Source organism: Gordionus sp. m RMFG-2023, chromosome 3 (assembly GCF_954871325.1).
Source record: "Gordionus sp. m RMFG-2023 chromosome 3, tfGorSpeb1-WG-v2, whole genome shotgun sequence".
NCBI lineage: Eukaryota > Metazoa > Nematomorpha > Gordioida > Chordodea > Parachordodidae > Gordionus > Gordionus sp. m RMFG-2023.
Window position 1 is genome coordinate 49,461,743 of NC_088777.1, and position 17,106 is coordinate 49,478,848.

The 17,106-nt window shown below is 28.8% G+C and overlaps 1 protein-coding gene across 1 annotated transcript in view; it reads left to right on the plus strand.

The window, feature by feature from the left end:
• Nucleotides 1–14,995, plus strand: part of LOC135926232 (uncharacterized) — a 32,508-nt gene extending 17,513 nt beyond the window's left edge. The window contains exons 3-22 of the mRNA XM_065462026.1: nucleotides 1,235–1,381; nucleotides 2,170–2,285; nucleotides 2,396–2,618; nucleotides 3,395–3,529; nucleotides 3,612–3,706; nucleotides 4,127–4,337; nucleotides 4,813–4,938; nucleotides 5,242–5,354; nucleotides 5,599–5,836; nucleotides 6,477–6,632; nucleotides 6,774–6,886; nucleotides 7,200–7,379; nucleotides 7,715–7,790; nucleotides 9,041–9,175; nucleotides 9,651–9,763; nucleotides 11,226–11,442; nucleotides 12,234–12,401; nucleotides 12,832–12,944; nucleotides 13,413–13,659; nucleotides 13,778–14,995. Of these exons, the coding sequence (XP_065318098.1) occupies nucleotides 1,235–1,381; nucleotides 2,170–2,285; nucleotides 2,396–2,618; nucleotides 3,395–3,529; nucleotides 3,612–3,706; nucleotides 4,127–4,337; nucleotides 4,813–4,938; nucleotides 5,242–5,354; nucleotides 5,599–5,836; nucleotides 6,477–6,632; nucleotides 6,774–6,886; nucleotides 7,200–7,379; nucleotides 7,715–7,790; nucleotides 9,041–9,175; nucleotides 9,651–9,763; nucleotides 11,226–11,442; nucleotides 12,234–12,401; nucleotides 12,832–12,944; nucleotides 13,413–13,659; nucleotides 13,778–14,910 (4,055 nt within the window). The 3' untranslated portion in view covers nucleotides 14,911–14,995. The remainder of the gene's footprint in view (nucleotides 1–1,234; nucleotides 1,382–2,169; nucleotides 2,286–2,395; nucleotides 2,619–3,394; nucleotides 3,530–3,611; nucleotides 3,707–4,126; nucleotides 4,338–4,812; nucleotides 4,939–5,241; nucleotides 5,355–5,598; nucleotides 5,837–6,476; nucleotides 6,633–6,773; nucleotides 6,887–7,199; nucleotides 7,380–7,714; nucleotides 7,791–9,040; nucleotides 9,176–9,650; nucleotides 9,764–11,225; nucleotides 11,443–12,233; nucleotides 12,402–12,831; nucleotides 12,945–13,412; nucleotides 13,660–13,777) is intronic.
• Nucleotides 14,996–17,106: the final 2,111 nt, after the last annotated feature.

Here is a 17,106-nt window from a genome sequence, read left to right on the forward strand (position 1 = left end):
AAATTTTATCGAGATATTTTTTTTTAATACTAACTATCACCAATCCTAACATTATTCAAGAGATTTTCAGGAAAAACTGGTCCCGCCCGGGATTGAACCTTAAATCAATTTATGACTAAAATATCCAAAATATGTTTGAGTATGAAATCTGATGTGGATACGATAGTCATCAAATTGAATCGTGTCAAATGTCATTGTTAACTAATCAATATTCATCATATATTGTCATATAGGGGTTAAGCAAATTCATGGCTATGCTTCGTAAAGCTGAGTTTTTAACAAATTTTAAGAAGTTTAAAAAATCATCTTTATAGGCTAGCATTTTATTTTGATTTTCGAAGTTCCAATTTTGTAAAAAAGTGCATACACATTCCAACATGTTGAGTATTAATTTCATACAATTTAGCCATGTATATTTGTTTATCTTTTAAATTTATGAAAAATCCATTAAATAATAATTGAGAATTAAATTCACGGAGGTTCAAAAGTTTATGACAACACAATTATGCAATATTCACGTAAGTAGGTATACACTCTAATACAATGTTGGGATAACGATTTTAGCATTAAAAAATTACTAAAAAACCAAGATTTACCAAACACCCATGCCATGTATTCTGTAAAAAAAAATATATAATATTAATGGACTCCCTAGTAAGAGATTTGAAGAAGAAAAAAAAAACTACTCGAATATGTAGGTAGGATCAGATGTGTAAGTTTATATCGAAAAATGGGTTAATTGAGCTCATGTATGAGACTCCAGCTGACACAAAAAAATAATTTGCTTTTGGAAGCCAAACCATCTTGGAGTCGGCGGTAGTATTGTTGAAAAGTCCGATTCTAATCAATTTTTTAAAAAAACTGTTTGATTTAAAAAAGAAAGAAAGAAAGAAAGAAAGAAAGAAAGAAAGAAAGAAAGAAAGAAAGAAAGAAAGAAAGAAAGAAAGAAAGAAAGATAACCAAAATAACATTATGTAAGCCCTAAAGATTCTTCTCATAGCTGGCAGAAATGCTTGGATATCTATTTGCCAATTCTCGATGCTCACACAATAATTATAGCTAAAATCTTAATCGAGTCATTTTGAAAAAAATAGACACAAATCGGGCTTTTTAAACAACACTAGTCAAGTGGCTCAAGACTATTTAAAAGAATTAGGGTAGAGCTTGGATACTCGGGAATTAATAAACATTAATATTATATAATATATATATATTTTTCTTTTCTCCTGATAAGTTCGCTGTGAACCGTCCAATCTCAACTTGACGGGTTGCGAAAAATTTCTAAACGAAATATGCTTACCGAGGATAGATAACGACTGGGAGTGCGATTGTGAATCAGGCTTCACGAGGGATGTCGCTAATAGGACATTCAATTGTTTAGGTTTTTTTTTTAAAATGTGAATTATAAAACTAAAATTTTTAAGTATAATGTTATTAATATTTGTGATTTATTTACTATTTTGCAGAGTTGTTAAAGGATCTAGATATAAAAATGTGGTATCTGTATCTAGATAGATTTTTGATTAAATAATCTGTATCTAGATAGTATTTTAGACGTTGTATCTGTATCTAGATCCATTTAAAAAGTATCTTTTAACAACTCTGCTATTTTGTAACCAATTCTCGTGCCTTAAGATGCAACTGCTATATTAGACAACTATATCCGGGATCATCTAAAGCTGGGGGAGGGAGGGGTGATGGGTTAAAATCGATTGCTTTATTAAAATCTCCGAATACTTCCTCATGTGGGAGGGAGGGGGGTGGTGCGATCTTAGTCAACATACATACCTAAATATTTATTTTATAATCAAATAGTTCATATATTACCCATCATTGATTGAGGAATCTAACCACATCTTAATAGGTTATTTATTGTTTATGAAATGTACATCAGATTTGGAGAACGCGTAGGGAATAAAGAATAAACCGCTATTTTTTAAAGGTGTAGGCGTATCTTATCCCTTATTAATTTTTTTTATAACTTATGATAGAATCCATCCCACTCACGAGAATAGAAAATAGTTTCAGGAGTAATATCACGGAGGCTACGCCCCCCCCCCCTCCAGTCTCCTTCTCCTCGCTTCGCGTGGAACACTAAATATAATAATTCTCTCAAACATTTTTATATTTTAATTTAATATCTAAATAAATAATTCGACAAACGTGAAGAAATAAAAAGTAGCTACAAATTATCGGTTCATTTTCCGAAGCTAAAATATTCTAAAGATTACAAAAATAAAGTGACCCCTATGTTTATGGAATTCCAAGCCGAGATATGGTTCAAAGTAAATGCTTGCTATTTTTTGCTTCATTTTTATTTTCTTTCCTTCGTATATCCTCTTTTTTACTTTAATTTTGATTGTTTACAAACATTTTTCCTACATTTTATATACAGATTCTCAACTATCTATACACGGAAAACATCCCCATGATAAGCATAGATCTTATATCAGCCATCAAATGGAAGGAACACACAACTGTAGCCATCCTTAAATTTATGTTGCATCAAGATTATCATGACTCAGCTTTACTAAAAGCTATGAACTCTTACTTTACCGCCAATGTGGAGGACAAAAAATTCGGCAATGCTAAGATAGTCTCTATTGCCGTAGATACAGGTTCCTTCTTTAATATAGATATTTTAATGATTTGGCTTATGGGATTAAATCAAAAACCAAAAAAAATAATATAGATTTTATTCTTGTTAAAAACAAAGTCTCATTTTTACCTTTAAATTGCATCATGATAACACGTAAAAATTTAAAATGAGATTCTACAAAGTTTTTAAATGATTGACGTCAAGTTTAAAAGAATACTTTTTGGAATCCACGAGAAAAACCTGATTTGAGCCGAAATGTAATTTCATTCTGACAATTTTTGCCAATAACTGTTCATGTATCTTTTATTTAAAAAAAATTTTTTGTTATGAATAATCTATAGAAATAATTATTATAATAAATTGAAAAGTAATTTTTTTGAAAAGTTCATGACAAAGATTATCTTTAAGGCTTTAAAATGCATACTTTACCTCTCAGTCACATTTGGCGCGAATTTACCATGAAGCATACAATATATGCTGTATTTTTTGTAACACTTCCCCGCAAATTCGCTCTAGATGTGAAAGCAAGGTTATTACGTATACTAGACAATACATTTCCAATTAAAATCACATCTTTCAAAAATATTAAAAATCGCTTATACAGAAAATTATCTGAAATTGGAGTTTATTACCGACTAAAATATTAAATAGGTCGGAAGAATATTTGATTGTAAATCCTTTAAATTGTTAATTATCATGTTTATTTTTTAAAGCTCAAAAAGTGTAATTTTTTTTTATTAAGCCATAATATTTTTGATAAAAATACGATTTAGTATATATATATATATTATATAGATCCTAAGCAATGTTTGATGGGTCGAGATAAATCTGCAAGATGCGCGGATCCTAACGAAATGTGTGACTCCAACAGCAATAAATGTCTTTGCCGAATGGGGAAAACTAGAAATGGCCAAAATGGGATATGCCAAGGTAAATATTTATTATCAAGATGCATAAAAATATATAAACAATTTATTAATATCCGCTTTCAATTAATATACACATTATTTAGATATAGAAAGGCAAATGAATTTTATTATGTCGATTCCGAATATTCCATATGATTCCAATTTCCTGAGCGCTGGCAATTTCGTGGTGGAATCTCAGGTTTTTAAGAAATCTTTTTTCAAAATTGATTTTTTTTATAATTTAAAAAAAATACAAACAAATATTGATAGATTTTATTTTGTTATATACTTTAATAAACCAAAAAAAGAAGATATTAAGCAAAAAAAGAAATAATTTGGTTTTTAGTTTTACCTAGTGTTGTTTAAATGGCTCGATTTGAGCTTTTAACCCAGAAAAATATTACCAAAGCCTTAAGATTTTGCTAATAGATGTCCTAGATGTCCAAACCTCTGTGTCACCTATGAGTAAAATCTTCAGGCTTCGTTTGACAACACCAGTTTGTATCCTTAGATATATGGGTGAGGTGATTAAATAAAAAAAATTTAAAAATTTATATAAATTTTATATAGGACATAATTTTAAATAAACAATTTATATATTCGTATATCAAAAAAAAAGTTATTCAGCATAATAACCCATCAATATCCAGACGTGATCTCCCTCAAACTCAATTCGGTCATTCCCGGAACTAAGGGAATTTTGGCAGAATTTTCGGTATTCTTGTCACAAAATATAACGGTTCAAGATATGAGGAACGCCATAGAAGCCGCCATGAGAGAAAATACGAACCTAGATAATTTAAGCGAATCCATAGTGTTCTGGGTCGAAGGTTTTTATTTATTTTTATATAAATCGCCCCTGAGAATAAAAAAATTTCATCTACACTTTTTTTGGCAATTTTACAGGAGAGCAATTTTTTAAAAAAAAAAGAAAGAAGTCTCTATTGTTTTAAATAGGATGCTTAAGAAAGAAATAAAGTAAGAAAGAAAGAAACAAACCAACAAACAAAGAAGGAAGGATTTAATTTGAGTTATTTTATAAATATTTCTAATTTTTTTTTAATGTAGATAAAAATTGATTTATATAAAAAAGGTCATTTTTGACAAAAAGTGGAGATAGAATAACCTAATTCTCAGGCGAATATACATGTACTCTATAATATTTGAGACTGAACCATTGAACAGGATATCCAAAAGAATGAATAAATAAGGGGATTCGGTGTGGGCTCTTCTCTTTTTTACAACATCATTTTATATATATATATTTAGTAATCAAATAGTATATTTTGTTCTCTTTCTGGAAAGATTTGACTCTCTCATGTTCGATCAACGAATGTCCCATCGATTCTGTGTGCGTGATCACGAAAGGCCGAAAGATTTGTCAATGTCACGGAAAGAAAATTGCTAATTCTTATTCTGGGCAATGTGAAGGTTAGTGTCGTTTTTGATTCATCTTCTTACTTTCTTTAAGAAAACACGATGTCATTTTTAATCTAATCCTCTTTTCAATGTCAAAGAGTTTGGGAAGTATTTCACGAGAAAATTCGAACTAATAACTAGATAACTAAAAAAAAAGTAAGTAAATGGGATTACGATTTAGTTTGTCTCTTAAACAGAGAAAAATATTAAATGATACTAGTTATAAGAAACCCAAGGCTTCCAGGACCTAACCCTTAAATAAGGAAAGAATTTTGATATACAATCCTAACATCTTTCATTCATTTTATTCTACAGATTCCTTGCACATCTACACGGCTTTGATAGATTTCAGTATCCCATATTTATCCAGCTACATGGATCCATATTCTGACCATTTTTATACCCTGGCCAAATCGATAGAGATGGAAGTTCGTATAGCCCTTTTTCCCCCTAAAATAATTTTAATTTTAATCGGAAAACTTAAGATAATACTATCTGTAGTAGAGACCCAATAATTGCTTGGTTTAAATGGTAAAATATTTTTTCTTCTCTAGCATAAGGCTAACTTTTCTTACTTAATTCCATCACTCCCCTTATATGATAATGTAGAGATTATAATGTTTTACACAAAACTACCATAATTTAATCTTGATTTACCACTTTATTTTCAAGATATATTCGATGCTATCTCTTAACGATACCAGTTACCACGCCGTCAAGGTGCAAACCATATTCCCTGGTATCAAAGGCACATTCTTAAAAATAAAATTATATTCTACCTTTCATTACCCGGCATCTGACATAAAAAAATATTTGTCGTTCGTCGCTGACAGCTATAATCTAGAAAATAATACTTTCTTAGTGTCTTCGGCGTCACTCCTAAGATCGGCCAATATCTTGGATATAACGGGTATATTAGATATGCATTAAATTTTATATATATCAGGAACCAGTGGAGGTATCTTATTACTACACTCGGCCCGGTTAGGCTACCATTTTTTATTTTCGATCAATTTAAGGGGATAGCCACGCAATTTTCTTTTTTAATATGGTTATTTTGACTGTATTTTTTTGCTCATTGTTTCAAAGGGATTAATATGAGCAGTAAAAGAAGAAATATTAAATGCTAAATTATATAAATTTCCAGCTGATTTAATGAGCAATTTATTTTTTAGAGTTTGCCAAGGGGTTTATTTTTTTAATTACAAAAAAATGCACCTGCTTTGTTCTAGGTCATGTAGGTTCTCCGATATATGTATAATCTTTCCTCAAATATTATATCCACATCATAAGAAAACAATGATTGCATCCAAAACTTTAAAAATATAATAAAACCTCTATATTTTTTTTATAGATTCTCATCGATAAATTCATTCCTATACAATGGAAGAGGCAGGCCTAAATAGTTTTTTTTAGTTGTTGTTGAGGCATTTACAAGAAAAATTTTAAGTCCAAAAATTGTTATCCCTAATTGTATCTTCACGTTACATAAATTAATATGATATATATACTTTTAAATATCCATCCTTTAACCGCACAACATTTTAAAGACGAAAAGGAAGATGAGGATCAGAATTGTGATCTGGATACTAATGAAGGTTGCAACATTTCTAAGAGGTTTGTCTGCATTTCTATTGACAATCGAGTCAATAGGTGCCGCTGTCCAGTTGGGTTGGTGAAAAATTTCGTGACGAAAGAATGCGAAGGTTTATATTAATTAAAGTTTTATAAACTAAAAAAATGCTTACTTTCGAATATTGAATGTTTTAGATATAAATTGAATTCAAAAGTTAACTTTTTTAGTAATATAGGATGCTAATCGCTTAAAATATAATACATTATAAAAGTACCACATTCCAAGTTTTACATCGAATTACTACTTCAAATTCCTTGGTCTCAGGCTTATCAAGATACAACCAATGATCAATACAAATTTTTGACTCAAAAGTTCGAAAATGAGGTACATTAAATTTGTAAAAGATAGCAATATTTTTTTGCGATTGTCATCGATAATTTTATATTTTTTAATCCTAATCCTGCAATCATAGTTAGCTCGAATGTGAATGCAGGGTAACTCATTAGGGTTTTTCAACCCTAACCTCGCTTTAGAGGCTAGCTTCAGGAAAATATAGGCACAGCTGGGAATTTAGCAAAGAGATAAAAAAAAATTTATAATTATAATGGTTCAATAGCTACCAAAACTATCCGGTGAATACTAAGATCATAATTAAATTTAAAAAAATAAATAAAATAAATATCGGGGGAAAAATAAGTTCTTCGCCAAATTGCTAGAGAAAGAAGCTAATCTGATATCCATCAATCTTGATTCCATCATGCCATCAGCATTTTTCGATATCAACAACGAATTTTTGTCCTTCATCGGGTTTTCTGTCTATTTCAACAAATTTATTGGTGATTCACCCCCAAGCGAGCTGAGAGGCGCCTTCGAAAAGGTATACGATTTACTCTATTAGCTGGGACTATGAATATAAAGCTTTTATATTTATTATTTAGTATACATACATAGGATAAATTATTAAATAAATATAATTATTCTCTAATATATTTTCTCTTATCATAAAACTTGACCAATACTTTACATCAATAATTGAACTGTCGAGTGTATAAGCAAATTTAATGTGAAATTTTTAAAATGGCCCATTTAAACATTGAAATTCGAATAGGCTTTTAGGCTTAAGAAAATAAATTTAAGAAAGCGTTTTCATTATGATATTTATAATTATTATTAATATATCAAAATAAATGATAACTTTAAAAATAAATTTAGGTAGTCAAATTGGCGCTTAAGGATACGTACCCTAAAAATTTGCTCTTCAAGAATAGTCAGTTGATGAGTTTAGAAGGTTTAAAATAAGAAAAAGAAATATTTATAATTATTTTAACAATATAATACATAATTATTCATCTTTCCCCTCGAAGCTTATGTGAATTTATTTATAATTAGGAATAAATATCTTCAAAATTTCATTTAAAATAAAGTAATAAGAATTATACTTACCTTGACGAATTGTTTTCATAATTTTCACAGATTTTGAAATGGGAGTGATGTGTTAGGTTTTACGTTGCAAAATTCTTACTTAGTCTGTGTCTCTCTGAATATTCTCTATTTTTTTAAAGATGTGATTTTAGTTTAAGGTAAAAAGTAATACTAAAGGTTTTTTTTATCTTTCTAACGCTTGAACTATTATTGGAAAGATGTCAATTCTTATATTTTATTTTTATTTTTTTCAAAAAAATAAGAAATAAAAATTATAATCAAAATAAATCTATGTGATAAATTTGAAATTTCAAAAACAAAATATTCCCTCGAATTTTGAATTCAGAACTAATTTTTAGCTAAGACTAAATTATCAATATTCGAAATCTAATTTTGTATATTAATATTATTAATTAAATGTCCAAGTTGTTGCATAACTTAAATTAGTAACTAATTTTTTATTAACTAAATTTCGGAATTCATAGGTTATTCTAGTGTTAAACATTTTGAGACGATTTTTAAAAACGATTAACTCAATATTTTAGCCAAAGTAATATGGCCTAAGGCTCCAAATTTTGTTGATATATCTAGCCCTGTGTGCCATCTTTGAGCAAAATCTTCAGGCTTGAGCAATATTCTGGATATATCGAGTTAGCACTTTTTAAAAATCGGCTCAAATCGAGCAGTTTAACAACACAATGTTATTCGTATAATAACTTTAAATGAACACACATGAGTTATCTGAATTGATGGACAATACAAATAAATTAGTTCACTATAAGATACGAGGTATTTAAATAAAAAATAAATTTCAATTTTACACTTATCGCTTTATTAATTAAATAGGTATATATATATACCTTTTAACGTAGCCTAATTCTTTTTTCATATTATACTAAGTATTCATCACTATACATGTATTTCTTTAAAAAACGAAACTAAGCCTCCGAAAAAGTGTATCTATTGGTATCTAAAAGTAGTTATGCATTATTTTATTTTGGGAGATTCTCTATCATCCCTATGTATTATAAGTATCTCTTACAATTTTATGATATAATATATGAACTAATTATCCTTATATTTTAAATCTTGTTTTTTATTTATTTTATAATAAAGGTTCTTACAAAAACTGTGTTCCATCGTTCGACGATAAAAACGTATGCCAAGCAACTGAAATATGTTCATCCGAGGATAACACATGTGAATGTCAAGTTGGTTATGACAAAAATTACCTAACCGATATATGCGAAAGTTTTGATATATTTTATATTAAAAATTTATATTATGACAAGTCAATTTTAAAGAAAGAATTTTTATCAAATAACGAAAAGAAAATGCTCTTTTTTTTTAAATATATGTGATTAAAAATTTACGAGATAAATAATTAATCGACTTGATTTAAAGTCCTAATGACAATTATGGAAAACACTATATATTTTAAAAGAGGCTATAAATGCAAACTCAAGTATAATAATCTCCATAAAGTCACAAGATGACTATTCAATTACTTGTTACTCTTTTGGGGAATCCTCATATTGAGGTGGTAAATATATAGAATTTTTTGATAGGATCTTTTGCAGGGAGAGGGTCAAGATAAGGATCTAATCATCAAGAAGAGATAATCACCTTTGATGGTTTCCATTAAGCATCTATGCCTAATAAAAAAATAATTATTATTATATTCGGGAAATTTATTGTATTTTTCACCCTCAAACCCATGAAACAGAAATCAATTCACAATACCAAGTTCTCCTAACGTTAGACATTCCTTTCATCAAATCCTTCGCTAGCCCTAGAACTTCTGACTTCAAAACCCTGGCTAGGATCTTGGAAACCGAAGTATATACTCATCATAAATCGTCTTTACTTACATCCCTATATTATATAAATAATCCGATTTTGGTTATAATCTCTCTATTTTAATCAGAGACCTGCGGGCCCGATTCTAAGCCCAGCCCGACCGGGCCTCGTATTTTAATTTTTGTAAAAATCTACTCAGGCCGGGCCGGATAGAAAGAAAGTAAGAAAGAAAGAAAGAAAGAAAAAAAGAAAAAAAGAAAAGAAAGAAAGAAAATATCTTTAAAAAAAATCCGGGCCTGGCTTAAAATACATAACCCGGAAAAATGGTACCTCTTGTTCTTCGATTTTTATTTTTCCCCTTATCTCGTTACAAATAAAATTTATATCATATTTTTTTTATGGTTGGTTTTATTTTCGTTCGTATATATAAAAAAAAAATTTGTTTTTATACTTATATGTATATATGATAGGGTCAATGTTATTTTCTTCCAGCAATGTGGTATTTTTTTTTCCCCATCTTTAGATAATTTATCGAGAGGAGAGTTTAGTGTTGTTAATAAACTGCTCGATTTTAGGGAATTTATCAAAAACGGCTAACTCAATATTTTGGATTGAAATATATTAAAGCATAGAGACGTCGCTAATATGTGTACAAACCTTTGAGCCCCTGTATGAATAAAATCTTCATCTGGATAAAATATTGAGTTAGCCGTTTTTAAAAACCGGTTCCAATCGAGACCTATAACAACACTAAGCTAGTTTATTAATCTCTCAAAGATCCGTTTTAAGAACAAAATGTATCAAACAATTATACTATGAAACCACATTAAAAATGACTCTAAGGTTTACGGCAGAATTCTCTGAAATTTATAAGGCAGCTAGTCCACACATGCTGGAACATACTTCGAGCGAATTTAGAATTTTTAAATTAATAAACTCGTTGAATAAATGTAAGTAGTGTTTTTAAACGATTCATTTTGAGCCGATTTTTTTTTTAAAACGGCTAACTCAATATTTTATCCAGAAAAACGCGGCGCAAGCCTGAAGATTTAGCTCATAAATGGCAGAAAGGTTTGGATATCTATTAGCTAAATCTCAAGGCTGGGGCAATATTTCTCAGACTAAAATATTGAGTTACCCGTTTTTAAAAATCTGCATAAATTGAGGAGTTTAACAACACTAAATGTAAGGGTAAATAAAAATTACACGTTGGGGGGAGAAAACGCATTGACCCTATTATATTAATATTTTGTGATTAAAAGATATATGAGAGTATATATTTTAAATTTATACCTTAAATGAGGGCTTAAACTGTGATGAAATCAATTTTTATTATAAATTTAACAACTTTTTACCTTTTGTACCGCAAGTATATATATATTTTACAAAACAAACAATTAATCGTCGTACACAATTAATAATATATATATTTTAAATTCATCATATATTTAATTGCCTTTGAGGCTAATTGTTTCTATTACATAAACATATAATTTATCAGCTGAATAGACACCTATCGGAAAAAAGTAAATATGCCTATATAAACTGCGACATCGATAACATGATTCCACTAGGAACTGAACATCTTATAGTGAGCTCCATTTTGTCTTTCAAAACAGGGATGTCCTTCGATTTTGTCCTGAAAAATTTGGAGATATCGATCGCGGAATCACAAAGCCTCAAGCTTCTATCTAATTCCGAGATTATTCTTTTGACCGGTTTTTTCTTTCAAAATAATTATAATTTTAATTAACAAGATATTGCTATATTTGCATCTTAACTTACAATAGTTTCATCCTCGTTAACTCTCTAATATAGGTAATTTTGTATAAGTTATTACAAAGGGTCATTTTCTCTTCTCTTCTCTTCTCTCTCTCTTCTCTTCTCTTCTCTTCTTCTTCTCTTCTTCTTCTTCTTCTCTTCTCTTCTCTTCTTCTTCTCTTCTCTTCTCTTCTCTTCTCTTCTCTTCTCTTCTCTTCTCTTCTCTTTAGGATTAAAATAAGTGGAATTTTACAGCGTTAATTGATGAGAATTGTAAATAAAGAGAATAAAGGTGGGTAGGTATTGGTTTACTTATTTTTAGAAAAGTCTTTATAAAATTTAAATCATTTACAGCGAAGCCTCTTAAAAAATAAATAATGATAATATTGTTAAAAATCAAGATCTGTTAAACCTAATGAGCCTCTGACTATATAGAATTGGAGGTCTGCAATAGGAGGGTTAGTGATGTCTTTATTTTTATAAAGTTCAAAATATTATTTTCTTATATTAAAAAATGATGATTAAACACCTATTTTATTAGAAATATCATGAATTAACGATAACCAGTATTACAGTATTTAATGTTGTCGTTTAATTTCTAATGTGTTCGTTAAAATTCAATTATCATAATAACATTTCCCAGCGCTTATATTAATTTAAATAATAATTTAAAGTATAGTAATCCCCCTTTCTGGCCAAAAATGAATTTTATTTTTTTAAAAAATCTACTTTAATCTTTCAATATCAGGACCTCCTAGTTACTGTTACGATTTCAAAAATAACGGGGGTTGTCAAAACATGACAAACTCTGTATGCACGCCAATCTTCGCTTTCTCTCAGGGTCAGAATATGGATTTCGGGGAGTGCAAATGCAAGTCGGGAACTTACAATTATCCTATAACGGAAACTTGCACGAGTGAGTCGTCGAAAAGAATATATTAAATAAAAATCGGCCTATCATTTAACATTGTACACCAAAACGAATTACAATTAAAAATACCAGGGTTTCCCTGAGAAGAGCCCCTCTTAAAATTTTGAAATTTTACTTGATACCACTAAAAAAGAAGGTATTTTAGATTGTGTTAGCTTATACAAAAAAAAAATGATGATAATTTTGAAAATAATTTTTAAAGTTTTTTTTTGATCCCCCCTCCTGGTTTTAACACGTAAAGTATATATCATTAAACGAATTTAAGGGTTCGATAATATATTTTGTATAGTTGGAATCATACAATTTAAAGGATTTAAAATAAGTATTTTGCGAGCTTGTAAAATGATATTTTATGAAAAGTGCTATATATTATATTGCAACTTGAAAATTTATTAAACTAAATAATTCTTGTCAGAAATTCAAACATCCTTGAGATTCGGTATCAAAGTATATGGGAAAATTTTAGAAGAACTTAAAAACAAAGCTCACCACTCCTTTCAACTCTACAAGAAGGCATTTGACATAACGGTATACCATTAATTTATAAAAAAAAATTAAATCTTTAATTTTTAATTTTATTAACCACTTGCAAAGTAATTTCATTTTTGTTAAAATAAAATTCCTTTTAATGCTACGTTAAGAAAATTTCAATGTTAAAAAAATAAAGATATAATTATCACTTTTAACACCGCAAACGTTTTTTTTTAAACGCAGCGTTAAGGTAGAAGAGGATAGGCTATTCTTTCAAATGTTTTTTGGTATTTGTTTTAAAAAATTACTATTATAACTTTAAACTACAAATAAACCGAACTTTAGTAAAAAAAACAGCTAAAGATTTTGTAAGAGAAATTAATTTTTATGATATAGTTCTAGTAGTTTTTCATCGTAAGTTTAAATTGAGCTAAATAGTGTTAAGGGTATACAGATGCAGACTTCGATAAATATAACAAGTTCACAATTATTATATATACACTGAAACTAATTTTTGTTTTTTAGTTATTCGACGCGTTATACTCCGATGAACCCGACATAATTGGAGTTTCTTTGATAGATATAAATCAGGATCCGAACAGGAAAGACCGCCTAGTAGACGCAATGGCAGATCAAGATCTCAAATACCTCCTAGATATCTATTTCGGTAATTCGGAAGTCAACCAGACCCATTTCATTGAAAGTTTTAGATTATTGATGAAAAAGACGAAGTTTCCAATGTTCAAAGATGGTTCCTTCGATAGCATCAACAGTAAATGACGAATTCGCATAATTAATATTTTCTAGACCCTTTATTTATTTTTTTCTACAATCTTTAAAAAAAATTATAATGCAATATTGATATCGTTTAAAAAAAATAAACAAATCAGATTTGAGTTATATCGATTACATGCAAGTACTGAAACTTGAAGAGTCCTTGTGGAGTGTAGAAAAAACGACCTCCTTTGTTCTACAAATGGTAAAGCACGAACCGAAATCCTCCAATAAAAACGTTAGGCGCACAACCAATCCTCATAAATTGACTACTACATTATACCATATGCCAGCCTTGAATTTTAGAGATGAGACGCTTTGGCTGGATAACACCAACGGTCTCGTCAATTCTAATCTAACTGTCGTAAATAATTCCGATTTCCAAAATCTGTTGAGTTCTTTACTCAACGCAGAAGGAATCAACAATGAACCTGGCCAAGAAGAAGATAATGTGTACAATGAAAAATCAATGGAAGATTACCTAGAGGAACTTATGAAAAATGTGACTAATAACACGGCTCATGGTTTAAATGGTATAAATACCTTTATAAGCGGAAATCTTAATGAATCTCTCATAAAAACATCTGTTAAAGAATTTGATTTCCTTCGAGATGTGCCTATCACTATATCTAGTAGGAAGTCCGTTAGAAGCCAAACAACAAAGATTTCAGCTTTGAGAAAAGGTGTCACGATTAATGGAAGGCCCAAGTTAATAACTGCGCCCACATCTAAAGTCGTAAAATTATCTACTTCAGATATATTTATTAAGGTTGTTAAATCTCACGCTGCAAAAACTCCTGGAAAGATCAATAACAGTATCCCTAAAACTATGCTACAAAAACAATTATTAACTGCATCCAATTACATGAGTATGAAACCACCGAAACTCATATCCGGAGGAGCTAAAATTTCTCTTAAGCCAATTACGAGTATTCCCGCCTATAAAGCACCTACAACCAGTCATTCATTAATTGATATGATATCAAACTTTGAATCAAAACACACCAAAACACAGAAGGTCCGAAACGTTACCAAAGGTTCCTATACCCCTAACAATGTTAACGCTTCTATAATTTATTTATCGAGTTCCAACGAAGATAAAATTGGTAATAGCATTGAAAAAGAGGAAGTCTTAGACAAATACCCATGGGCCATAAAACAGATTAGCGGTAGTTCGACATCTCGACCATATGTTACATCGGCAATTTTAATTTCAACAATATATTACTTTGCTTTACATTATATATAATTTTTTCACAATACCCATTATTGACTTAAATTCGTAGTTAAATAGCGGTTTACAATCTTCTATCCTTTTTAACAAAAAAAAACAATCTTACGACAATGCATTTACATGATATATAAAAGATCTTGTTTTACATGTTTATTAAATGATATTTAAAGTATGCACATATTGAAATCCGACTGAAAGGTATTTAGACGAGATGTGAAAGACATTTAAACGAAATGCCTTTTAAAATGACATTTAGTTACAGCTGATTTCAAAGCATGTACACTTTTAATAAATGAATTGTCATAATGTAGCATTAATTTTTTTGGTTGCGAGTATCCTAATTTATTTATGTATGTATGTAAATTTCATCCAAATCAAAAAAAAACACCAAAGTATTTTAAATATAATTGAGTTTATTCGAATTTATTTTATATAATTTTGCGAACGTATGTGTTATTTATTTTATTACATTATTTATAATATATATAGATATATATATCAGTTTAATATAACATTCTGTAAATATATACTTAATAAAAATTCTAAAAAAAATTGAAAAGAAATTATCTACTGATAAAAATTTAAAAACAATTTTATTAAAAGTAGCCAAAGTATAAGCAGTAAAAGAAGTTCTTCAATTTATCGGAAATTTAAGAGAATATTTTTTGCTAAATATAATAAAGAAAGAAAGAAAGAAAGATATATTATTATACTAATTAATTCAGCAACAAATATATACTTTAAAAAAAGATTACTATTAAATTTCCCAACTTACTCTGCATTCCTAGTGGGATTCGATTCGAACGATTTAACAGCTGGTCAATTTTCAAAATCAGTTTATGAGATCCATTTTTTCAATATTAAAATCAATATTTTTTTTTAGATATTATCCATGAATAGAGTTAAAAAATAAAATTGTCAAGATTTCAAAAAAATGAATCATAATCGCATCGGATCGGGATTCCATTATGAATGCCGCCTTAATTCGATTCGCGGCGAAGTATACAAAAATTTATGTAAAATTATTACATTTAATATCATATTTTGCATACTCTACCGCGAATTGGCGCTAACTTTGAAAGCAGGGGTTGTGTATAAATATGGTTATATATCAGAGTTGTTAAAGGATCTAGATACAAGTATCTAGATCCTGTATCTAGATATAAAAATGTGGTATCTGTTTCTGTATCTAGATATAAAAATGTGGTATCTGTTTCTGTATCTAGATATAAAAATGGGGTATCTGTTTCTGTATCTAGATAGATTTTTGATTAAAATATCTGTATCTAGATATTATTTTAGACGATGTATCTGTATCTAGATCCATTTAAAAAGTTTATTTTAACAACTCTGTTATATATACACTTAGAATTATGGATGAAGTGTTTTTTTTTCTCTGAGTTTGTGTGTGATTCGTAAACTTCTTATATTTAATTACCAGACCAGAATAAAACCCGCGAAATTAAACTCGCGTAAAATTAGGAAGAAAAACTCGAAGATTGGTGACCGGGGTAGCCCTCCCTTTTCCAAAAAAAAAATGGGAAGAGAAGGAAAACGCTTAAAAAATGATCAAAGTTCTCCTCGTAAATACTATATTAGAATATTTAAAGTACAATCTAATTTCCATTTAGAGAGAAATTAAACTAAGGTAGTATAAGGATTTGCAAATTAACTGGGTTCTAGGATGAGTGGTGTTAGACCTATTTTTAGTTTATATTAGTTAATAAAAATTTGAATTTTATATAGGCAAGGTTTTTTTTAAAAAAATTTTAATGTGTCAGACAAAAAAAAAGCCGTTATTTATCTGAATTTCATGGGAATTTATAATAAATTATACTTAGCTTTTTTTAGAATAATCATTCTTTTTGTCGCATTATATGATAAAGAATATAGGTGTTGAATAATAAAGATTAAAAATATTTGGTCATAAGCCGTCGCTTAGATTTCGACTAGAAAGTAAATTAGGGAGTTTGGTTTACATAAGTTAAAACTAAAGGGCCTCGCCAATTTCTGTACCATTAAAATTGGATAAATAAGGTTATTTTTATAGATGAGCATTATTCCTCTAGCCATAATGCATAACGAGCTTAAAAGTAAATAAAATGCACTCCGAGCTTTATTAAAAAAAATAAAATGAAAATTTTTTTTATTTATTATTTTCCATACATTCATGATCTAAAACAATTAAATTTTACAAAAATTGGTTTGATA